Here is a 26,416-nt window from a genome sequence, read left to right as displayed (position 1 = left end):
AAAAATAAATGTCCAAGCCTTGCCGCGTGGAAGGAAATTCGGAAACAATAAAATAATCTCTGATATTAAGAAATGTTTTTAGCCAATCAGAACATACATACCGGTAATTTTTTTTAAGCCCCTCGTGCGAGTCTTAATAAGAAAACAACAGCATACACTTTAGATAATACCGTGCCGGTGAAAATATGTTTGTTCCAAAGAGAAACTTTGTACACGTTGTTGTTAAACCCAGGGTTACAAATGGAGTACAGTGAGAAGACAAAGACAAAATAAAACGAACAAGCGTTCTATTAATACTCTACCCTGCGCTACAGACGGAATAGGCCTTATCACAGTTTTCGACGCCATTTTGACGAGTGGGCAAACACGACTTGAAATAAAAGTGTTTGTATGGAAATCCGATGTCAAATAGTTTTCATAAAACATCGCTTTTAAAAAATTCATGAATTGGAAACTTTTGGCACTAGGAGAAGAATTTTATGATAAATAATGATAAGGCCTATTGATCAACTGCGGCTCCTGCTATTAGAAAGAAACGTTTTGTCTCGCAAATTTAACAGTTTAAGAGGGTAAGCTTCTAAAGAAACTGTAGGGTCTCGACAAGCACAAACGAATATTGGGTTTTATCCGGACTGAGAACTCAGTTGATAAAACCAAATATAAATTTAACAGAACTCTCAAACTTCCCGAAAATGATCGGACGCCAGAACGTGATTCTGCTTTTTGTGTCGTACACTTCAAATATCTAAATACAATAAACGGTTTTCAATTGAATAAAACTCGCGCAACTTTCTCAACCAATGAGAAACACAACCAAAACCAATCGTGCCTCGCTCGCACGCGTTTTCCCGCGCTTGACGCCGGTTACATGTATTTGCCTCGAGTTCTGATTGATTCATTATACTGTTTGCATCTGTTGTGATTGGCCAGAGTAATTACTTTCGGCAAAGGTAAAATGTTGTTTCCTCTATTGACAAATCGTTTTATGGCCTTTTAAAGCCATACCTGTCTACACTGATACAGTTTCATCTGTTCCGGTGTATTACTTTAGTAGTTGGAAATTTAAGTAGCAGAACGTTCTAAGAAACGGAATCTTATTCCAAGAATTTACCAGCTGTTGTTGAGAATGCTAGCTAACCTTTTTTCTCATTCAGTTAAGGACAGATTTGTTCCTCTGCAGAAAACAAAAGGAATTAGTTTTTCAGTGTAAAGAGAATTTTGCACTTACATTTGGTCGAAGGAAACTAAAGATTTTCTTTATGACTAAATCCAAATCAGCTGAGACAATTTTTTAAATAGACGTTCCCAACAGGTATCCACTGAAATGAACCTTTGGGTGTCCTTGGTATGACTGTACAACACCTTTACTTTATTTTGTACTCCGGCTTCCATAAAAAGAAAAACATTAGGGCAAATGATTCAATCTTAAGTGAAACGACACACGTCTCATAACTCAATATATTTCTGTATATTTAATTAGCATTCAAATACGTGCTTTCTTTTAAATTTCTCTTTTAAGGTTTGACATGTTGGAGCTCTTTTCTCATCTGACGGGCAAAAATAAAATCCAAAATGACAAAGACGAAGCGTCACCTACAAACTGCTGCTTTAGTCAATGTTCAGCAAACTAGCTAGTCTAAACCTATTTTTTCTCTTCTAGTGACTGACAGCGATTATATATATATAAAGCAGATGAAAGGGTTCTGACCCAGATAAGCCAAAATTTCCACAACTATTTTTTTCAACTTTCTTTGACCAAATCATGAAGGTCTCCACGTTCGGGCTTCAGATTTACTTGGTTTGAATATGAAGCTTAACGAAAACTAGAATAAGTAAGTAAGGCAGTTCGCTGTGTTATTGTGGTTATTGTGTTTGAACACCGTCCACTAGACTCTCCCATCGAACCGTGTAAATTCCAAAGTATATCCCAAGAAAGATGATGTACGAGACGGGAAAGACGATGCGAGAATACTTATCGAGGTAGCAAATATCTTCTTCTCCTTCTTCGATACTCTTTCTTATCATCTGAATCATAGATGGCCTTCTTTGGAGCTTTTTTAACTGTGTTCTTTCAGGCTTCCGAGTTTTTGTCTTGTTTTGATCTGGCTCTGTAATTCTTACTGCACGCGTGGTATTTTCGTGACTGTTACAAGGCATTGGGTTAAATTTGTCTTTTTTCTCTTTACCGCATTGAAAGTCGTACGTTTTGCTGCCGACGGTCACCGTAACAGTCATCTGAAATGGAAAATAAATGTTCAAAAAAGCAGTTGACATTTGAAATGAGTAAAAGGCAAGTGGAATACATTAAATGTTACTTGGTCATTTTATGTCTCAAAGAATTTCTAGAGCGCGATCAGTCTGTGAACGACCTTTCTTTCTTGATTAATATTCTCTGATTTCTCTATTTTTATTTTAGTTTTACTTTTTGCTGTTGTTGTTGTTGTTTCTGAGCAACCTTTTCTCGCAGCGTCCCAGCAATCAATCTCTTTTGGAAAGCCGGTGGGCGATCAGTCTCAGGGTGTGAACACACAATGGGCGATTACTCTTAGTGGGCGAACAATTTCTGGGCGTCCACTGCCTGGGCGATCACTGTCTGGATGCCCACCCCTGTTAACAAGCAAATCCCCGAACAGAACGTGCTTACTTAATCCTGGCTGATTTGTCAGTCAAAGCATTACTTTCGCTGTTCCCCGAAAGTGTTCCCTAAGAAGAGATTACACTGTATCCACATTTAACATTTACCGTGCATGTGGGAGCTGTGACTGTGAACCGTAGAACAGTCCACGGCAACGCGTGATAGGAAAATGAGGAATAAAATAAATGAGTAAATAAATCGCTCTATTCGAGTGTCAATATATCTAGCGCAGAGCACTTATTGGGGACACTATTCAGATCGAATTGGAATTTAGAAATGTTGGTTTTTGAGGAGAGGGGAAAACCGGAGTACCTGGAGAAAAACCTCTTGGAGTAAGGACGAGAACAAACAACAAACTCAGCCCACATATAACACCGAGTCCGGGAACTCGGGCCACATGGGTGGGAGGCGAGTGCTCTCACCACTGAGCTGTTCCTGCTAAAAATACTCGCAGTCCACCCCCTCCCTTCCCTCTCCGCCTCCCCCTTCTCCCCGCCGCCCTAAAAAATAGAGAATAATAAAGCATTCCAACAAGTAAATGCAAGAAACCATAAACGGCAATTCGTACGTTTTGCCAGAATTGACGTGCGCGGTGCTAAAGCTGGAGTGGCAGTTATGGACAGTGATACCCTCTCTGCTTTGAAGCTAAATTATAAACACGCTACCTTTTGTTCTTCTGAAGCTGGGTTTAAGAGAGCTTTCCGTTTCCTGTCGCGCTCTAAAGTTTTCTTCTCCTTCTCCATCTTCCTTTTCTTTTCTTTTCTTGTTTGCCTCAACACCAGCACATACTCAATCAAGGTCATGAACACAAACACGAAAGACCCAAGCAGGAAATAATCCACGGACTTTAGGTAAGATACTCTGGGGACGTTATCATTCAGTGCGCCTTGCATGAAGCTGATGGTGAGCACTGTGGCTATGCCCAGTCCCACGCGGTCAGAACCGTCCGTTTCGTCAACCCAGAAGCTGACCCAGGAGAGAATAACAACGCAGATACACGGAATGTACATTTGGAAGATGTAATACATCGAGCGACGCCTGAAGCGTATTGTTGCTGTGAGGCCAGCAAACATTTCTGATGAAAAACAAAAATTCATTTTCTAGTGAAAAAATGATTGATGGCTTTCCTTTATTTAAAAAGAACAGAAATGTTAGCCGACGTTTCGATGTAAGTTATCAGTTATTGCAATTTACAATTGTTTTACTCTCATTTATCTACTTTCACAATGATGTTGGGCATAATGAACACTGACTAGCATTAATTCAGATTGTTATGTCTATTCTTTCTTAAGGTTTTCTTGGAGATATTATCAGCTCACATGAATAAGTGAGTCATTATGAAAGAGAGCTTGTACTGCAGCCCCTAGACTACGGCAATTTACTAGTCTGTGCACGTGGATTCAACAGACAGCCTACTCACCGGAATGATAAACGTGGTGTTTTCCATTTCTTTTCGCAGTCAGAATATCAAACTGTGCCATCTCTTGATCGTAAATGTAAATGTCACTTCCTATTGGCTGTCTCCAAGTGAGGTTTAAATCCTTGCTCTCAAACGAAACTACACAAAGACGTCACAGAACATAAATTAATTAGGTTGAAAACAAAGTGTTATTGAGTATTATCCTTGGATTCCATATCGTACTGAATTTATCCCTTAGCTTAATATTTACTTACATGATAGTGGTGGTACTTACAACTCTCAAAAGCCAAATGACAAATTTGATCATCTAATGGGTAGTCCCTCAAGTCCACTTTACAAGAACTTCGAGCAGTAAATCTGTGCAATTCAAGAATGGTATTAACCTTTAACCCTATAGTAAATTCCTGGGGCACACCATTTGAAGGCCCACAGGCTTGTCTCAACAGTTTCCCGTTAAATCTCCTTCCATGATACATTTCACATAACCTCAACTTAACTTAACATGAAAGTGAATATATGAAAATTCATACATTTGAAGTAATATATCAAACACGAGAAAGCGTGTTTCATCAGATATCCAAACACTGAGAAGTAGCTTTTAAACGACTTCGAGGTGTTTGGATGTCTGATGAAACACGCTTTCGAGTGTTTGATATGGCTTCTCAAATGATCAATAGATCAATAATTCTTGGAGAAATTCAAGGCTTAAGTTGGCAAAATTTTATGGTAATTAGGATCACATATCCAAACCACGGTCACGGTAGTGATTTTCTTTGTTTTCTCTTGATGAATTATTAATGAGTTTGAGAACTGTGGAAGAAAAAATGAATAAGTGAATGATCATCGCAGTTATGTATTTTCATATATTCACTTTCATCTCATCAGCTTTACGGGTATAAAATGAGTTCACAAAATGACCAGCTCCCAGCTGGCTTGATAGCTTAATTGGCAGAGCACTGCACCGGTATCGCATAGGTCATGGGTTCGAATCCCGTTCAAATCTGAATATTTTTAAGGCTTTCTTTTCGCAACTGCTTAAGTTGCGTATATAACTGCCGGTATCCAGGTTTCATTGTACAGTTTTGTAAGTGCCGAATACAACCAAATCACTGGCAATCTATCCTAGACAAACTTTTATATGGTCAAAATCTTCGGACTATATTTCTCTGACAAAAAATGGCTATCGCACATACTCATGTAGCTTAATTTGGCCAGACTTATGCGTGGATGATTGATCCACAAAAACTGTTAGCTTTGAGCGGGACAGATGTAAGACATATCCATGCACATTTTAAGAGCCAAATAACGGTTATTGAGTCTATTTTCTCACAGATGTTTTCGCTGACAACTGCACACGCAGGATGTTTACTTTTAGTAAACTTTCCAGTACCACTTTGTGGAAGTGACTCATGTTTTGAAAACTGATGGCCATTTCTGATGACAATCACGTCATGTGACGCACTTTGACCAATCACAGCCAAGGAAAAATATTTGACGGATTATAAAGAAGAGCACACCCTTCTCGTGTTTCCGTTCAAGCAAAAGAGTATTTTAATTCGAATTCATTGCTTACATTAATGCTCGGACTGTCTCGTACCTACCTTAACACCAACATGATTGTGCCATTTGCCAGATGTACCCAAGCCTTTTTGTTAATCGATACCAGCTTGTGTATTTTAGTGTCAATCGAGTTTATAATGAAAGTATCTGGTACCCAGAGCTTGTCTGTTGCGTCTCCACTGAGAATTATAGTTTGATTAAGGCCGAATCCCAGTCGAGGATCTCGCCAGAACTGTCCCATGTATAAATCAACTGAGAATTCCTGTGGATAGATGAAGACTATTTAACAATTATTCCATGAGCGCGCGTTGGATATGAGTTGGCTATAACTAACAAGCGCGAATGGAATAATTGGTTTATTAAATTCTCCGCGTTTGGACATTGCTATTGAAGTTAATTGAATTTTTATATTTTAGGAAAAAATTTCTTTCAAATTTAAACGACCGGATGTTGAGGCAACCTCCGACCAAAGCGCGCGAAACCTAATGATCACATGACACGCGCAGCGCTTTGCAAACGGAGTTGAATGAAAACTCGAAAGCGAAGAAAATCGGACTCAGTCGGACACCTAAAATTCAAGAAACGTTTTATAAATGTACGAATTATAACCTTTCTAAGACTAGCATTCAAGTGCTTTTGAAGCTCCAGCTCATCGAGAAGCGTAACAGTTGTGCACATTTGAGCAAATGTTCTGCTGTGAAGCGAAGGAAGAGATCAGGGCAAGGACGGCTTTTTTCATGCTGAACTGAATTGCTCGCGGACGATTTAAAACACTTCAGGCAAGTCCAAGTGTACGAGATACAACCTCACTGAGACAAACACTCAGTGCAAGTTTTTAAACTTCAAGCTTATTTGAGAAGCGTAAGAGCTGTGCTCATTAGTGCAAATGTTTTGCTGAGTGGTGCCGAGCGACGGAAACGAACATTATGGCCTCCGCTCGTACGGATTTCATGGATGAACCATCTGAAGTCCTCGTAAATTCGTAAAAACATAAAGGCAGGCATGAAGCTCTTCCTGAGAAATTTCTTCGATTGGCTTTAACCTCTTACCGCTAGGATTTGCCAGCCATTCTGAAATTTTTGAAGGTAACCGGTTGTTATTGTTGTTGTTATGTGATCTAAAAAATCGTAAAATCTTGCAATTTTGAAGATTTTAAAGGAAACTTCAAAGATACGTACCATTTAATAGTGTTATACCGACTTTGTGGCTTTTATTGTTGTTATATTGAGATGGCATTGTTTGGTATTTCTTTTTTTTCCCTATTTTTTTCTACATTTTTCCGAAGAAACGTTTGCTTCCCGCCGAAAAAAAATTTAGCTTAGCGACACCTGGGGCTTTTGTTTTCCATATAGGGTCAAACTACGGTATATGAGCTGATAACCGAGATTTAGTGAACCAATCAGAACGCTAGAAATGCACTATCCGAGGCTGAGAATTTAATAGTATATATTATTCAGTCAGCGGCAGATCCGGCATAGTGCTGGAAGATTAACAGTTTAATGGAAAAGTGGAGCAAGCATACTTATATATTGAATTGGTTATTGCGTGATACAAGCTACTTGAAAGAGATTCCCGAATTCTCCGAACAGGATTCAAATTCATGACTTTCTTCACAACAATGAAGCTACTCCAATTCATTGGGTTGAAAGATTACACACACGCTGTATACAGGAAGGATTTCGGTTGTACTATCACTTTTTATTCAAAGAAATAATATCTTAATTCAGGAAATTGAGGAAAATTTTTGAACGTTACCCCTTCATTATAATTATTGTGTAGATAAAACAAGGCCCACTGCGAAGGAGAAAGCGAGGAAAATATTATCCTATTATTGACGGATTGTTTGCGTCTCTAACGCAGGAAGATTGGTGTAAGGTGAGTGCTATTAACTGACCAGCCAAACCTTGCCTTCCACGATCCCGTAAGGATTGAGGATATCATTGGAAGTCTGATAAACAGTATCACCTAAATTAGCTAGGGAACTGGTTACCAGACAATCTGAGAACAGTCACCAACTACAACTCTTTCAAAACTTCAATTAGTAAACTCGACCTCTCAGACTTGTAATTTTGTTGACTCAATTATTTTAAGATGTATTGTCTAGATGCATTTTAGTTATTTATGCTACAGGTGGATCTTTATAACTGCACATTTTAACGACTTTTAAATCATGTATTTGGAGCGTGAACGTAATATTTTAATTGTTTTGATAGTGAGCTTACATGAGAGCATCACTTGACAGTGATGTCATACAATGAAGAGCAAAAAAGTTTTTTCATACTCATTTTTTCAGGTTTATCTCATACATTAAGGGTAAGGGCATTGGTAGACAACGGAAAAAACAAACATTAACCTAAATCAATCTATGAATCAATCAATTACATGAGCAAACAAACTTAAAAAAAAAAACAAAGAACTGAAATTTAAACAGTTTTCCTCCCCGGGATTACAACAGTTTACTGTGCTTACCATGTTAGTCTCACTCAGCTCTCCAAATGACAGAATCAATAAATCCATGTCGACTTTAAGTGGTTCAACTAAATCAAAAGTATATAATCAGTAACAATATATTTTGGGGGGAGGGGAGGCAGCGTGCAGTCAGCATATTTCGGTGGGGAAGATGTGGTATGCAAAAAGCTGCAGTCTACTTATATGCCCACAGTGGTAATGATGAGGATGATAATGATGATGATGAAGATGCTGAGAAAGATGTTGTTCTTGATGATGATGATGATGATGATGATGATGATGATGATGACCAAAGGTCATTTGGGTACATTTTTTCCCAAAAGAGCACTTTAATTTACCCCTGAATCAGCCCCAATTTTGGAAATGAAATCTAAAAAGAAAATTGGGGATAATCACTCATTTTTAAGAGATAACCAAGCTACGATTTGAAAAAAATATGCAACACATTGTTATGTATTTTAAAGCTATTTAAATTTATTGTTGTTTAATTATCTCTGAAAAATGTTTCGTTATTAAACCCGAATCAGTTTCTTATCGGATTTAAAAAGTTCTTGCTAACACCTGTTTTCTTTCCTCTTAGTCATAAGCCATGCAAAAATACCTCGTTATGAGGAGGAACGGTCCTTTAAGGCGTCTCATCATGCACATTACGAGAGGGCTTGACCCGGCATTCGTGTCTCCACTTTTATACCGAAGTTTTTAGTGGCCCTGCATAATTACGATCTCTACTCGATCGTTATCAACTCAGAGGACCAGCTTACCTTCATAAAACGGTCTAATTCTCTTATCGTAGTTTTTGAACACCGCATCTAAGAGTCGCGACATGTTTTTCCCGGCCAACGTGTAGTTTTTGTAAAGATTATGAAGAACTGGCAAATCTGTTTCAGGGGAATTTGGATCATTCCTACGAAATTTGAAAGCAAAATCAAATTAATACAATCAATACAAAATGACAGTACAAGCAGCTGAAGACAATTCCAGCAGACTCCACTAACACTGCGAGTACGTTTTTGATCAATACTCTCTCGGTCAAAACTAAGAAGTGCAGAGGAGGCGGCGCGCCATGTAGTGGATGAAATGTCTCGCTGCCGGACAATTCAAATGAAAATTACTGAGACGCATTTTCTGTTTTCATGCTATGCTGTGCAAGGTGGTTCTAAGTCTGTGGATGAAATTGTCAAGCTCGATGCGACCATTCAGTTGATCGGTATAATAAGTGCTCGCATTCCTGTCATATTGAGTTACGCTGTACAAAGGAGTTTTGACTTTTGAGACTGTGGTTGAAATCCCTTGATTTAAGATCCTACGGAATCTTTTCTATTGGCAGTGTCAAGCTGGTTTCTAAAGCCTGCCGCACACTTAGGAAAACAAGCTGAGCAAACTGTCTCACGAAGCGATTAGCTCAGCTGTTTCATCACGTATGTGGTTGAGTTTTCGTGAGTTTTCCCCTCGCAAGGCCGTGAGGAAAATATCTATCGTGTTTGATATTTGAGATTCTGCCATAGAGAAATATATAAATTAAAGGTTAGGTTCATCCGGCGGATTAAATGTTAAAAGTGGCCAGGAAACCAAAGACAAACTATAAAGCTTATATAAACATTCGGCTTCCCCATTCAATTCCGGTAGGTGGGCGCGATAAAAGCATATTATACATGGGCGAGTTTAGTTTGATTCTTTGGTAATAAGATACTTTTTCAGGGAAATTTTAAAGCTAGAAAAGCTTGATGACAGAGTCAAATTCTGAGGTAGGACTTTTCTTATTTTTGGATCATGGTGGAAAATTGTAGATTGCTTGATGTTTGTTCTGTAGTAATGTGGACGATAGTGGCATATCGTGTATGGTAGGTAAGAACTTGTTGGTTAGTAGAGAGAAGGTTATGGAATGGGTTAGGAAGGAGATAGTTATGTTAAGAGCACGTAAAACCTGCAATTACAAAAGGAATTTAGATTGAGAATAGCAAGGTTCTTGAATTTGCAAAATAAAGAAGCGGTATATATGAACAAGATAATCAGCTCTACTAATCACCTGCGTACCGGCTATTAGGTAGCTCTACGACTGTTGCCGGCTTGTACAATGTTTGGTTGAATATGAAGTGTGACCAATTCAATCCAATGAGCAGTACGGTTCAAACTTTAGAGTGTTTGGATATTCCTAAACTTGAAGGGTAAACGTTACTACTTGAAAAGAGATGTTACTTGTTTGCAAAGAAAGTCGAAAAAATGAGATGATTTTGCGTTCTGGCATGCGCACGTAAGCGTAAGAATTTAAAAATGGGAAATCTCAAAACTGAAAATACTCACGAGAATTCCAAGGGATCGTCAGTGACGGACATGTTGCCAAGAATTATTTTGGTCAAGTTGCATTGTGAATGTATACTTCGTATGACTTTCCTGAAAGAAGCACAAAGAATGACAGAATGACTAAAAATACGCTGCTAAAGAATGTTTGCGGTAATATCTTCTGCTACACAGTTTTTACAATTTTTTTTTCAACGTAACAGCCTCAGTCCAGTTCAGCCTTTTTTGTCTTTACATTTCTCCTTTGGTTTTTGCTCGGGATATCGTGACATTACGATCTATGTGCGCAGTACAGATGCGTACAGACATTTAGAGCGAGTATTCTTAATTCTCAGATTCTCAGTCTGGCCAAAAGTTTGAGACAGTAATCGCTCTCCCTATCACATTTTTGTTAGTTTATTCAAAATTAACTGTTTCGCGATAGTCGCCTTCTTCAGCACCCCCTGCTGAAATGTCTATGTTCAATCCAACCCAATCCACAATGTGCAATGCAATTGTACTGCATCATTGTAGTGCAATGCAACGGAATGATTGCCTGTTTTGTTTTAATTGAATATTATTTACTGAGTGTGACTGCCATTGGCTAAAATAAGAATAATAATAATAAGCAGCAATCTTCAGCTTCGTTCTTGCAGATGGATTGTGCAGCAATTCATGTAGAACGCAGTGTATGAAAGTAGACTATTGTTGTTCGCAATTCCTTGGCTCAAAGTATTAATAATTAAATTAAACTTACTTGTTCCTAAAAGGAATATCCGGCCGGTCAGAATCTGTTTTGTTCTTTTTATTGGTGTCATGTAAGGATCTGAAAACAATGAGTTAAGTGTTAGCTACTTTTATATTTTGTGCGGAAAAGTTGTTTAAACGACTCTGAGATGACCCGATCGCGGAATTATATATTGACAGCAAACCGGGCAATTTAAACGAGAATGTATCGGCTTAAAATGAACACATATGGTTTTGCTCTCTTTTCTTTCAAAGAACCGTTGATAAGGTCCGAAAAAACAACGAACTTGCGAGACAATATCAATTCACTTCTCACAGTTGGAATTGTGTTATACTGAATTTTGTTTACTGGGACCCAAAATCACAAGGAACAGCAACAACAATTGTCTGGGATCATTTGGCTATATGCGAATTACATAGCACCATTTTGATAACAAACTTAAACATTTAATACATCATCAACTTACTCAACACAGGTAACGGTGATGATAAACAATCGAAACTGTGTAACGATACTGAAAAGAGAGAAAACCATGTGGGGTAGGTATGGGACGGAGGCGAGGGAGGATACGGGAAAAGCAAACGAATACGAGGTTCTATGCGTATGCGACTTTCACGAACAAAGTAAGTGGGGACTGCGAAATCAATTTGCCAAGAGTGCAACAACCAGTACAGAAACAACGAGGCCGGAGAGGACACAAATATTTCATTCGTGAGCAAATAATTTGTATCTCTCTCCCTAAGAAGACCACGAAATGATTAATTGCTTTTGGGATGTGGCGAATGGTGGTGACAAATTCATGAGGGATAGGCTAGGTTAAGGACGGTGCCTATTAATGCAGGGGTATTTTTGTGCAGTTTATTACTATGCGGGAAACGAAGATCTTAGCAAGCGCTATTGGAATTCAAAAAGAAAATTGGAGGTAACCATGCATCTGTTAGAGATAATTAAGAAAGAATAATTCTAAAAGTTCTGAAATACAAAGCAACGTATGGCATTCTTTTCATCAAACTGAAGCTTTATAATCTCTAAAAAAAATCCATGGTTACCCCCAATTTTCTTCTTCAATACCAAGAGCACTTGCTAAGTTCTGCTTTCTTCGCACCACCCAAAGGAAACCCGAGTTTCTCGCAATGCGCAGAACGTATGCGCAGTGACAAAAGCAGGCACCGTCCTTAAACCCACGGACATGCGCACTAAGTTGACCGTTGTAGAGGACAGAAAAACTCGTTGCCCTCCTACCCCCTACCCCCCTGCCCCCAAAAATGTAAGAAGTGAAGCCAGTAGCAGCCACGGACAGCTGTTTTGGTCTCATTATCCTTTATTATGGTAATTTAAACTTCGGATGTAGACTAGATAGCGAAAACCCTTTGACACTGCTGAAAAGAGCAACTCACAATAAGTAAAAAGCCAAGTTTAAGAGGATTGTCTTTTAAAATAGCGAAGATATGACAAAAATTTTATATTCTACATTCGCCCTGACGCGACGAAGGGCTCCTGAACACTCGAAACGTCAGCGCTCGATTAATCTCTTTACGGTTGCCAAATGACCTTTAGTGATCAACTCTTCTGATAAACCAAACATTCGTAAAAATTTTATAGACGTTCGCATATCTATGGAAACGGGGAAATTTTGCCCGTCCTCATATAAACGTCTGCAAAATTTCCTGAATTTATAACGAGGGACGCCTGCTGCTTAAAAAAGTCAATATTTTGCAAACACTTGTGGGGTTTTATGAGACTCGTTTTGGAATTACTTGTATAAACTGACCATACCGTAAGCTTGCGCTTCCTTTTTAATTCCACTTTTAAAATTTTATCGTCAATTCTAAAACAAATAAAGAATTAGCATATGAATATTTACCCACTTTCCACCAGTGAACTCCAGAAGTAAATGTGACAAAGAGTCAGCCAGAAGAATGATCGATTCCACAGCATATTCTGTTGCACTTTGTTTTACTCGAAGCTCACAGAAGAAGCTAATTGAAATTCAAACAAACAAACGTTGTTAATAAGGTAATAAAGATCCTTTTTAACGCCTAATTAACACTTTACACTCTGATTTTTACAGGATGTTTTCGTTATTTCTTAGTCCGTGGATAAAATCTCTCCTAGTTATAATTCAAATAAGTAATTGAAAGGCCTAAAAGTCGGACGATTATAATATATATGTTTCGGATACATGAACATACAATTATGTGTGAAGAAAGACTTTAGATAAGCGTTCTGGTATCTAAATCACAGAGGGTTGCAACGCTGATAACTGCGTCTATTTGTTCGTCTGGCTGTTCGTCTATAGCATAAAGACGGGCATAAGACGCATTATCGTTCGGGACGAACTATCAGTTCCTTTGTGCTTCGTTCAAGACGTACAAGGGAAGATCGTTCGTCCAGACGCATAATGCGTCTTTTATACTAGAGACGAATAACTACACGAGCAACGAATGTTTTTCCAAGTTCCTCCATGCAGACTGATAATGCGTCCCCCAGTATCGCTTGCTCACAATACTTTAGTGTTTCTTATATCCTAGCTGACGAAATATAGACAACAACTGTATTATTCGCAAAACTCCTGTAGTTGTGTGAAATATTTTGGAAACAACTGTTCATTTTAAAATTCTGATGTACAACTATGAAACTCTCGTGAAGAGACTGAGGGAATTCCAAAACCTCTTGTCCTTTGTTTCCCTTTTAATTGTCTATAAAACCTTTTTTGCGGTGCCACATTACCTGCAATTAGCTTTTGCTATACACAACCTGTGATGTTTTTGTTTTTGTTTGTGTTTTTTTTTTTTTGCGCTTATAAAAACCTTGTTTAGTCCACTGCTTTCCTTGTACGCTCTTTTTGTAATCTCTGAGTATAACTCTCCCTTACCTTTCAGTTTATTTATTCCCCCCACGGTTATTTATTTTGTTTGTAAAGAAAACAATTGACTGAATACCTCCAGCATGTGCATCAACACAACGTGATTATAAATTTAGTGTCTTGCATGGTTTACATGACTACTGATAAGGGCCAGCTGTCACAAGATAGATTGCAATTGATCAATAAATTCATGTTCCAACCCACGCAATGGCTTTTTACGAATATATTTAGCGATGTGGATTAGTATTTTGAGAGGTAATAAATATGTAAGCCGAGGCGATTGCAAGCTAAGGGACAATTGGAACACTTACGATAAAAGAAAAGACACTCTTTGAACAGTTTACCAGTTTATCACAAGATTCAATCTGCAGCTCGTTGATTTATTTTCCAAATGGTCTCGCTTAGACTACATGTAACTAGCAAGGAAACGATCACGATATTCGTTAATTTGTTTTTCTTTTTTCGTCATTTATCATTACGGAATGCTTATTTGAAAATCGAACCACGAAGACCCGGCTACATCATTTCTGTAACAGCATATGAGTGTAAGGCCTGGGAAAAGCAAGTATCGAAATCGAGCAACTCAAATGAGCCGTTAAAACTGCTTCATAAGTAATTGAATGCATATAAGCAGCACAAACGCTAGAACTCTATCGATTTCTCTGAGACCTAGTAGTCTGTGGCAACTGAAGGCAGTGCAAACATATGGTACGGTGAGACTCGGTCATAATATCACATTGCTGATAATAGTATAGAGATTTTCAAAGTCGGTTAGGAATGCTCTATTCAAAATAAAACGTGTCGGAACAGGAATAAATAAAAAGTTTATCGAGTAAGTATTGAAACATCGTTCTGCATTATAATGTCATTACAAATCTGGAAAGAAAAACGGTTTCCAGCGCTCAAAGACAATCCACGTGTTTTCAAGAGTAATTATACCGTACACTGACCACCGAGTAACTGCTAATTAGAAGGATAAACAAATTTACTTATTCTCCTTGGTTTAGGGTGTTTACTAGGGTGGATACAAGCAGACTGTTTCTATTAAATGTTACAGAACTATTCGATTGTCCTATGTGGTACTCTCATGAAACATCGCAAAGTTTTCAGTACAATCCGCGGAAAACTTCGATTCCTTGCCCTCACTCAAAATATCCACTTACCTGGACAGCAACCGGCTGTTAATTAAACTATGACCAAGTTAAAGGTCCATAAAATCAACTGTGCGTACAGTTCTTGCAGTGCCTCGTACGGAACTGAAGCATTTCACCTACGCGACACTTTGCTTCCAAAGCATGCACGTCATTGCCATCTCTGGCTCGTCATTGGTTTGAAGGACATTTAATTTAACATCTTCTTATCGCGCTTACAATCGTTAAACAAACCAAGGTCTTGATTTAATAATCTTACTTATCGGAGAAAGTTATCAGTCCAAAAAGAATACCGCATATTCTTTCTTCGTGATTAAATACTCTGTTTAACAAATGTCTTTACAAGACTCGATCCTCTAGAAATCGTATTGAGCCAAAACGTTTCTGGAGGTCCCGTTATCTGACGGCTGAAGAATACTGGTAGCTATCAAATAGGAAATAAGCTTGTTGGCCTGCTGGTCAGCCAGTTAAACCTGAGTTCAAGGTTTTAGGCGATCCATGTTCGCAAACTGCGGAAACAAGGTACAACTGCTAGATAAGAAATAATTATATACTAATTGCTTTTTTTTATTGAATGCCATCCAGATATTTCATGTCTACTAAGCATTTTCTACAAGCAAAGACCTAACCTTTGGAGGCATACCTGCCAAATTGCTATTCCAGATACTCCCACTCACAAAGTAAAAGTCACAAATGGGCCCTCAGTTGGAGGGAAGTTAATATACAAATCAACAGGAGTCATGGCATGAAGTTCTTCGTTTTGAGACTACTGCCACGATGTCTAGCCGTCAAGATGCAAGGTGGTTTATTTGAATTGTTTTTGTTTGGATCTACGATAATCCGGAATTCGGCGTTTTTGACGTTTTTGACAGATAGTGGTAAATAACTGGAACGAATACATTCTGGTCGCAAGAGGTCGAGCTCGAGCTGAAGACTCTGTTGTTTTTCTAAACAAAGTTTTACAGACTGCCTTTGAACAAAAATCTTAAGCGACGTTAATTTTAAGATAAAATCGGAACGAAGCTGTAGTGAGCCTGAGTTAAACTATAAGAGATAAACCTTGCAAAGCAAATGTGGATCAACCGGAAGGCAGTAGTTTACATAAACTAAATACACAGACCTCAAGACCACCAATTTCGTACCCAGAGTCCTTAGGTTCTTTGGCCAGCGGTTGGTCACCAGGAAAGACTCTGGGGAATTCGCAATCTCGTACCCAGAGTCTTCAGGCTTTTTGGTCAGCGGGGCAACGCCGGGAAGACTCTGGGGACATCGAATTTTATTACCACAGGATTTCTGCGGTAAAACAATGGAAATCGTTACGGAACGGTTTCGTAACGACGTTGCCCCGCTGACCAAAAAGCCTGAAGACTCTGGGTACGAAATTGTAGGAATTCGAAAAACAAAATGAATTTTTTTGATTGGCTCCCTCGTAACGGCTTGCATTGTTTTACCGCAGAAATCCTGCGGTAATAAAATTCCGAGTTCCCCAGAGTCTCTCCTGGCCACCAACCGCTGGCCAAAGTCAATCAAGATGAATCTATCAATCAATCTTTATTTAGACTTACTCTTGCTCAAAAACAATATTACAACAAAGAAAATATTGAAAGTAATAATTGGAGTACTGGCTTCCTGGAATAACCATAGGGGAGCCAGGCAGCCAGTTGACACAGAGCCTGAGGACTCTAGGTACGAGACTGCAAGAGCACACGCAAGTCACAAAGTGCGAAAAAGATCAGAATTTTTTGCAAGGTAAAAGCCATATCATACAACTGAACAAGATGCAACAATCGATGACGTAAATAAACTTCTAAAAGGCAGAATTTTGTACACAACAATAATAATTACAATTTTACGATGATGTTACTCATTAAGGCGTAGAGTATGAATTCAGGTGTATCTGGCGGCCAAAGCTTTCGAATCTACGAAGAAATATGAATCACAGATGACAGAGGCAGCCTTTATCAATTGAAAGCGTGTGCAGAAAATAAATTGAGTAATAATATGCACTAGTCCCAATGGTGAGCGATATCTAATTTCTTATTGAAATATTAATACCTGATGAGATACTCGAGTCATAGGAGTGAATGGAACAATCAACGAATGTCTTGTTTATTCATTTCCTCCCAATTATAACTATAAAGAATGCCAATAGACCTCTCAGTGTGACTTCTTTGAGCGTACATTTCAACTGTCAAATCTATGAATTTTTCAAACGTAAGCGCAGTCAGCCCCGGTAAAATTTTTAACGACGCATGTTCAGTTGATCCGGTATCACGATACACTAATTCCGGCGTGAACAGTTCATAAATCACAACTTAATTTTAGTTGTTTAGTCTCTCAGTTTACTCAGGATGTGGTTTTCAGCGATATCACTGTATTACGTAAATTGTGCTTAGCTTATTTCAGTTTGCTTATTGGTGCAAGAAAATAAAGTCGGCATGCAATGAAATTTTTGCTGCAGTCTTCGTTTGTGCCCCATCAAATTCTTCGGATTTTTTCCTCGCGCAAGTAAATTATTTAGGTGTTTTATTTTTTAGTGGCGTAAGTGGATGTTCATCGTTTGGGCTTGGCCCAATTAAAGCCTTTTAAGTGGTGCAAGGTACGAAGGTAGCACCGATGTAAGTTTAACGACCGAGCAGTTTAAGTCTTAATGACAAATTGATAGTCCGCTTGATGCTCAATCCTTTGTTGTTTTTAGAAAGCAGCATTTTGTAATATTCAATCCCAAAATAAAATGTTCGTTAGCTGATTGATGCAAATCAAACTCTCGTCTTGTTGGTTTCTGTGGTTTCAACACCTAAACCATATAAATCTCTTGTGAAAGACCTTCAAACGCCGATTGGAACCAATAAGTGTAAACCTTAGCAAAACCTACTGCAGTTATTTCAACTAACGTTCAAATCTGGTGTTTTACCTTTTTAAAGATATAGGCTTTACGATATTTAGAATTTCGTTGTTGCAAATGCCAGCCAAAACATGAAACGACCAATTCTTTCTATGCAAATCCGATAGAATATATTAAGACTTCGAAATGTCAATAAAATTGAGGATGGCCTTTGTTGAGATTTAAACATTGTTTCTTCTACAAAACACAAAAAAGCTTGTCGAGTTTCGTGTGCATGGCGGAAGGGTTAGTGTTTGGTGTAGTGGCATGCTGTGATTTATGGCTCACTCTTTGTCAGTTTGAAAAATAGCCGGACGCTAGCAATCAAAACCCAACAAAATGATTTTATTCGAAAGAGCCGACAGCAATTTCATAACAAAGAATTTCGGGGAATATGAATAAACATACCTGTAAAAGGGTTAACAAAGGCCCAATGTAACTGACTTTGTGCACTGAATTCTACCCTTCGTTTTTGACAGGTTATCCCGAACGGATGTACTTATTCATGGAAATATCGATGTCAAGATATTGAAGAAATAAAACTACAGGTTCTTTTGCCTTCGGCAATTTGCTCCAATAGTAAGTTATAAATTGTGTTTATGCGTATTTAATTAGATTAGAATTAATTACAAGGAGAGTGATGCGATTAGGTAGTCTGCAATAGCGAGGGTTAAGGCGAAATTATGATAAATTTGAGTAGGATTATTCCTAGATAGTTAAACACCATGGTTTAGTGAAAAAAAAAGTTATTATTAAGTCTTAGCCGGAGAGCAGAATTCAGAAGAAAAGAAGCATAAATTTGACATTTTTCAAATTAAAACTAGTCGAACATTTGAACCGTGACTGAATATCATTTTAAGGGTCTTGACAATTGTTCATCGCAAATTATTTGTTAATTAACCTGTCAATAGAACATTTCAAAAACAAGAAGAGACTGGGGGTTATGGAACTTAAATTTTGGATTTCCTTAAAAAGTTGGCCGTCACTAAATTCTGAAGCATAACAAGTTTAAAACTTTCCTGTTTTAATCTAGCTAAGGGTTACTACTTTAATTATGTCGTATTTGCCTGAAGTTCGGTGACCTACTCTCAGTTGGAAATGTGACCGAATGATTGTTTTCAGAAGTGGCGATAATTTCTTCAAAGACACCGAGACACCAAGTTATGATGAAAATTTTATTATCACAGAGATGCTTCGAAGATCAACCGAGATACTTAGAACAAATTTAAAGGGATTATGAATAATTTGGAGTAGTAAGAGGGCTGTTTATGTCTTTTGTACACTCAATAACAGCAACGGTTATTCTTGGCCCAAAATTGCCGCAACATTTGTGAGCTTGAAGAAACAGTTTTTGTCAACACATTCGATTGAAGTGATTTGCATGATCCGAGAAAGTTCATTTAAAGCATATCTCTTTCCTTAGATAATTCGGTTCCAATTTATAACCTAAGAGAAAACAGTGCTAAAAAATTGATAACCTTATTTATGCCAGAGAAAGTTGCTACAAACCGTTTCTCATTTGTTCCACCCAAATGTTTTTGATAATTAACTATAAGTTGACAAAAACGGTCATGAGCAGCTATTATACATACTTTAAAGGTCACTCCAGAGAATTTGTGTCCCTAAAGTAGACGATGACAATTGTTGTTTTTCATTAATTCACTCGGTTTGACAATGATTCTTTTACTGAACCAGATGGTTGAGAAAGCGTCGGCTGTAGACAACTTTTAAAAGTAGCGCCTTCACTTTTCAACACTCAGACAAGAAAGGACAATGGAAAAAATTTAGTCCATAAGGAACCCACTCGCTCTTTCTGTTGTATACAGTTCTTATTTTATCACCACAACGTGTTTACATTAATCTGATATGTAATCGTTAGAGACCCCTCGTGTGATAACCCATAGGTGGAAGATAGCTGAAGCAAAAACACCTCTGTCAAAATTGAAAAAATACCATCTCTGAGGTGTTGTACTTAATTATGTGCATTAGTTGTTGAGGGAAATACAAATTAAGTACACGGATAACCATTACGATGGATAAGAACATTACATCTCTCGAGAATCTGATTGGAAGCATCTAAAACGATTTCCACTTTACTCAAGAACGCGTTAACCAGAATAAACCTCTTCTGCAGTACAGTGTATAGTAAACGGTTGCACAAAAGAATACAATGAAATTTGACCTGTTATGAAGTTAATATTAGCATGACATAATAAATTCAATTATCCATTAATTATTTTTGACGATTTCAAATCGGGTGCACTTAAATCGGTCTGTGAAATAACGGCTTCGCGAAACGCAGTAGCTCGCAGTGTCAAGTTGAGATTCGCTGTACTGGTGTGACTTCATTTTGAACAAAATATGACTAAGCCAGAAAAATTATTAAATGGGATCGATACCTCTCCATCATGAGCAAATTTTACAGTGTGTAGCTTTAAGGCGCCTTAAATGACGCATGGTCGGCCTAGATTTAGTCTCCCTCTCTCAGTAACGTCACTTTATTTAGTATACACACGAGGAAAACTAACGGTACTTGGAAATAATGCAAATAATCAAAGTGAAAACGGACGTTCTCTATTGACTTTAACTAGCTTACTAAATATTCGTTGTCTGTAAATGAATTCTAACCACCCATAATACTTCCACGAAATAAAGATATCCCGGCCTTCCATGAATGCAATGTATTCGGTATTCGATACTAAACCGCCCATTATTGAAAGCACTGTACCCGAGTTTAAATTAAAGCTAGTTAGGGTTTGCACTTGCGACATCTTGATATACAGACTGTTTCACAGCAGCACACCCCTAATGGCTTCTTCTCCATACATCCTTGATCAGTGGATCAGGTCTCTCAGTAAGTTGTTCTTTCAGACTCTGTTCAAATATATCATTCTATTTCATCCATATCACTTCCAACACTTTATCTCTACGGGTATACAGTATTACGAGTTCACAAAAGCTCCTAACCCCATCAGTTTAGCTTGATAGTTCAATTGGTAGAGCACTGCACCCGGTATCGCAGAGGTCATGGATTCAAATTTAAATGAAGCGATTTATGTTTTTTTATTTTTTATTTTTTTCCGGCCTTTTCATGCTTTCTTTTCGCAGCTGCTTAAGTTGCGTACATAACTGCGATGTCTCTAATTTATTCATTCTTGATTAAAGCTCCCATACACTTTAATATAATCATCCAATGTTACGCTTTATCCAGCTAGGCTTGCCCATAAATCAAATGTGTTGAAACGGCCAATTAACCAGTACATGACAAAAGAGTGGTGCCACTTCATTTTAGATTATAACAACCAAGTTCTTTGACTTTTTTATTCCAGTGCCGTGCGTTGTCTTTTATTTAATTAACGCATAAACTTGTATGCATAATGTAGATTTTCTGTTTGAAATCCAAATGAAAAGGATTCTAATCACTAAGAGAAACAAACGAAGGTGATAATAGTTGTTCTGCGGACACGGAGAGTATAAGCGTGATTGTAAGCTTTCCTTTGAACTTATTTTCACGTTCACGTGATCTGACCCCCCACTGAGTCCTCTGAAAAAATCTTTAAACAACAAACATTGACAAAGGGATTAACGAAATGCATGCTTTTCTTTGTCTGTTGTGATTAAGTAATTGCGACAAAGCCCTGACATTAAACTACCTAGTAAAATCCTAGACTGATTTTTAGCTCTTTATCTGTTCTTTCAAGTAATTGTTGCCCATGTTATCATGAACTATGCAATTAAAAAGGTAAATTTCCCTTCACGTCAGTATAAGCTTCGCCCGCCTTAAAGTTCAATTTTTGTCGTATTTACTGTGAAAATTCCGGCCTGCGAGTCAAATGTTTGTAGTTTTTAGTAACTAGTCTAATTGACTAATGCGTATTAAGCGGATTAGAGAATCTTTCCCTGAATTAAAAGGATTCTCTTGACATTTCTACTCCAAGCCAGGGCAATTAGCTCCTTCAAGGAAAGAATGAATGCCGGCTGAATATTTTAATTAATTTTTGAAGTCGCCTGATGCCTGTTGATTATTTAAAAGTTTCAGTACAAAACAGCGGGAGAAGGCATTATAAATGTTTTAGTTTATAAAGCTACAACAGCATTGAGTCAGCAGTTGGTCTAAGATGTTTTCAAGACGCGCGAGGTTGCCATCGAAATTTATTTTATAACAAACTTGGTAATTACATATAGCTGGTACTTTTTGACATCAGCTGCACTATAGTTCTTGCTTCAAGGCGTTAATTCAGCGATCATATTGCATTTTAAATCTCAAGGCTAAAGCTTTCCGTGAAAATAAGATGAAAATCTGCACCAAGTCTGGTGATAAAGATACAATGGACGCTCAACCGCGAATTGTATAAATAAATAACACTTTCAAATTATTTGAATAGCATTCAATTGAGTGGAAGATTTTTTCTCAGCTGTAACCGGTTGAATCCTGAAACAAGTTGGAGGTTTCCAGACAAGAAATGATTATTTCTAAATCAACCTATTACGAATTCTTTGAATTGGTCAATACTAATTCTTTCAGCTTCAGTTCGATGAAATACTGCAAAATTTCGGTAATATCGTGGAACAGAAAATTCACCAACCGATTAAAGCGCTGCCGAAACATCAAACTTTGCTGGTTAATGAATGAAATAAGGTTAACTCGCACCGTCAGAAGACTAAGCATTGTCAGAATAACAAAGCGATTGGTTTTAAAACTAGTTTCGTCACGCCTTAGCTTAGAAAAGGAGGAAAATTTTAATCCTAAAGTGTGGTGTTTGGAGGCAGCACATAATCAATAGTTGTTCTCTTACCTGGCCAACTCATCTCTATGATCAATCACAGCTGTGCTGTAAGTTCGTGCCGCTGAACAATATGACAACAGCCGTCTTTTCCGGCCCAAGCATTAAGCTTGAAGTCTTTAAATTTATAAAAATAGTAGTCACAATTTTAAAGTAACGGTTGAAACTTAAGATTCGAAAGTCCCATCTCGCTTTACCGAGACCATTATTTATGTTTGAAAGTCTCGTTTTCATTACGCTCATTGCTTACCAAGTGAAAAAGGCCCACTGGGTCTAAATTTGCATTCAAAATATCAATAAAACAAAGCAGTACCAAGATAGCCTGAATTGACATTATTATCTAAGTCTGGGTTTGAGCATTGCGCAATCAAAGAATTTACCTAGGTCATTCAATGAGATAAGTACTCTTAGTGATATAAATATAATTGTCGTTTGGGATATAACACAAAACTACCTTCAAGTTGGTTGTTTAATAACTTGCGTATTGCATTGATCTCGAACGAGCATTAAAATTTCTCATTAAATGTTCTGTGGCATAAACCTTCTCATAAGGTGGCTAATGAGTTAATATTAACTTTTCAATACCTTTTCTTTACTTGAGCAGTTAATCTCTGGCTGCCAGATGAACAACAAAACTGGATTAACTTCTTGAAAGACTCGTACGTTTAAAGAGTGACAAAGTGCGTGAAAGAAACAAAAGATATTTTGCTCTCTGGGGAGGGACTTTCGTTGACAAAGAACAAAGCATTCAAGACGTGTTTTCACGATCAACTATATCAGCAACATGCTGAGTTAGGACTTAAAATTCGAAAGTAATTTGTCAAAACAATATTACGCGGTGTCACCCAGCTAGCTTTTTAAATGAGAACACTATTTTTTCATTACTAAAATCAGTAGGAACCGTTCAACTCACGCGATTTTGCAAGGTCGGCGTTCAAAAACAAATTAATCAACTCATTTGAGCTGAACGGTTACCGTCGGCTGTGACAAAACTGGTTCAGTTCGACTCTCTCTGAATTGTTTTTACTCTGTACAAAGGTACAGAACACCTTTAAAGTAAGAGAATACGATTTTTATTTCCCTTTGTTTCATTCATTATTTTTTTTATTTCACCCAGTTCAGGGTAAAAAAAAAAATCGAAGTTTCGTGATTGACAACTCTTCGACTGTTCTCAAGGGTGAGCCGCGGTCTCCCAAATTTCGCCGATATTTCAAAGATCACCAGACATCGTTTGGAAAAACCTTATAAAAGAACGAACGAATGAATGAACGAACGAACGAACGAACGAGAAAACGAGCGAACGGAGAACGAACCAACGAGCCAACGAACGAACGAACGAACGAACGAACAAATGAATGAATGAATGAATGAATGAATGAATGAATGAATGAATGAATGAATGAATGAATGAATGAATGAATGAATGAATGAATGAATGAATGAATGAATGAATGAATGAATGAATGAATGAATGAATGAATGAATATCATGAACTGTGATTAAAATAATAATTATGTATTAATACAATGTCGTTGATTTTAAACTTTTACATTAAAAAGGTATTTGTCAGATTTAATCTATGATATGACGCCCAGAGAATCCTAACCACATGGGATTTTAATTTTTTGAACAATCTCTAAAATGGTTATTTTAGCAATTCTCCCATTCACGAACTTAAAATGATTTTGACTCAAGTGAATATGAACTGAAAGAGATTAACAAGAAATGTGTTTATCGAATGATAACCTCGTTGTTTTTTAACATTAAAAGTGAGGTACAATGTGAGCCTTACCGATGTTTTTCGCGGGGTATAAAGGTGTGCAGTGTGACCTAAACAAGAACGCTATAATAAATTTCGATACCGTGCCAGAATAAAAAATATTGACAAAGGACTGTGAGGAGTTAAAAAGAGGCTTCTGTACCTGGCCAAACTGTCAAATAGGGTAAAATGTGCGTGTAGAAATTACAGCGGCAAATGAGTTTCGATTTGCCAAACAGTGGAGAAAATCGCAAAAATTTACTGCTCCGATGCATATTCGCTTCGAGATTAAAATCAAATTTTCATAATCCTATACGAACACAGCGCTAAAGCGAGAGACTGTTTGGCGTTTGTTACATGGTGTTAAGCGAATTAAATGTTTAAGTAATGGATTTAGTATTTTAAGGATATTATAGGTCATGTTATTTACCTGAGTAGGTCTTGTGGCAAACTTTCCAATTTGAATTGCATGCCTTGTTTTAAACGGAATCTCATCGGAGTTGTCTATAAATTGCCATGCGAAATTAAAATATTAAAAGACAGATAAATATGACATGTTCATTTTACATCGTAAACAAATGAGGCGCCTTTGTTGTCCCTTTTAGATCTTGATCTATTAGGAAAAGTTAACAGGTTTGAAACATAGCTAATTGACAGAACAATAGAATCCGCCCTTACATAAGGACTAGAATCATTATGATTTTTTTCTGGTGTAAAATATTTTAAATAAATTAAGTAAGGCTATTTTCTTGAATAATTTACAATAGTAAAGACAAAATATGTCATTATTCCAAAAAAGACGTTGATTTAAAAAAATTAAAATACGACTTCAACTTGAAAATTACTCTGATAGGCAACCCTTAATGCTAAAATATTTAAACAGATATGAAAATCAACACAATTACTGAAATTGGTGTGCCCAAATCGGCGCGAAACCCTTCTAAAAGCTTACTCCGTTTCATATCAGTTTATATTCTAAGAAGAAAGATAATTTCAAACAAAAAAAATTGCGCAAAAATAAAAATGAAATGTCTGGTCTTCGGCTATGTAGGAACACAATTAAAGATATTGGAGATAACAGTAACTAATGACCACACGATCAACTCTCACACTGTCTCCAAACTTCCAAAACATCTACCAGTAAACGTCATATATATTGAGTGATATTTCAGTAAAGTTTAAATCAATGTTTGCTCAGTTAATATCGCTTTCAAAATTATAACGCGCTGCGCCGATCCGGTCTATCGTGCTATCATGAAATTATTTCTTCCTTTGATGATATAGCAATGATGCCACGAATGAATCTGCAGCTTACTAAGAAAATGAGTATTTTAATTTATTTGCTTGTGCTAATATTAAAAAACGAGTGAACACCACCTAGAAAACTATACAGTTTATTACGTCTCTTCGCAACGCTGTTTACAAGAATCGGGAGAATAAAATCGAATGGAGCTAACAAAACTTACGTGTTAAGGCCAGACATCGGTAGAAATCAGGAACATCGCTACAACAGATGCATCCATGGGGACAACAAATCCTCCCGCTTCTTTGTTTCAGAATAAAAGCTATGGAAAGAATCTCTGAGACGAATACATTCCTTCGGAATAACAACTGTACAACTACATTGTCAACGGCAAGATGTTACTTAGAGGCGATCGACAATTTTCCGATTTTCCTTTCCACACGAAGATTGTTCTTGAAATATCCACATAAATAAAGCGAGAGGATATTATAAAAAGCTTAATGACTCGAAAAATAGTGATATTCCAGGAGATCAGCTCGATGAATGTGGACTTTTTTCGCTATTTAGTGCTCGCTGGTAATTTTCTGAATCTTCGACTGTGCGAAATTCAGCTCGGCGCG

The 26,416-nt window shown here is 37.4% G+C and overlaps 1 protein-coding gene across 4 annotated transcripts; it reads right to left on the bottom strand.

Moving 5' to 3' along the window:
- Nucleotides 1-52: 52 nt before the first annotated feature.
- On the bottom strand, nt 53-25,092 carry LOC146474703 (gamma-aminobutyric acid receptor subunit beta-2-like). Of its 4 annotated transcripts, none has more exons than XM_085116476.1 (11): nt 24,984-25,092; nt 12,974-13,088; nt 11,119-11,187; nt 10,386-10,475; nt 8,846-8,988; nt 8,085-8,152; nt 5,657-5,877; nt 4,330-4,412; nt 4,056-4,193; nt 3,301-3,710; nt 53-2,235 (listed from the first exon to the last, which is right to left on the bottom strand). In XM_085116476.1, the coding sequence occupies exons 2-11, from the start codon at nt 13,045-13,047 to the stop codon at nt 1,864-1,866; spliced, it is 1,668 nt and encodes a 555-aa protein (XP_084972602.1). In that variant the 5' UTR covers nt 13,048-13,088; nt 24,984-25,092; the 3' UTR covers nt 53-1,863. The 4 variants fall into 4 exon arrangements, with proteins under 4 accessions (XP_084972602.1, XP_084972601.1, XP_084972600.1 ...); XM_085116475.1 differs by lacking the exon at nt 24,984-25,092 and adding an exon at nt 22,807-22,921; XM_085116474.1 differs by lacking the exon at nt 24,984-25,092 and adding an exon at nt 18,419-18,565.
- Between the last annotated feature and the right edge of the window lie 1,324 nt (nt 25,093-26,416).

The sequence above is a fragment of the Pavona decussata genome, unplaced genomic scaffold (genome assembly GCF_977016875.1).
Source record: "Pavona decussata unplaced genomic scaffold, jaPavDecu1.1 SCAFFOLD_87, whole genome shotgun sequence".
In the NCBI taxonomy this organism is placed as follows: Eukaryota; Metazoa; Cnidaria; class Anthozoa; order Scleractinia; family Agariciidae; genus Pavona; species Pavona decussata.
This window is presented reverse-complemented; position numbering and strand designations above follow the sequence as displayed.

Bases quoted from the DNA above. Each gene is read 5' to 3' on its own strand.
- LOC146474703 (XM_085116476.1), bottom strand. From the start codon at position 13,047: ATGCTGTGGAATCGATCATTCTTCTGGCTGACTCTTTGTCACATTTAC. The intron at 4,194-4,329 runs GTAAGTACCACC...GTCTTTGTGTAG, and splicing joins TCATTTGGCTTTTGAGAGTT to TTTCGTTTGAGAGCAAGGAT. The intron at 2,236-3,300 runs GTAGCGTGTTTA...TTTCCATTTCAG, and splicing joins CAGCTTCAGAAGAACAAAAG to ATGACTGTTACGGTGACCGT.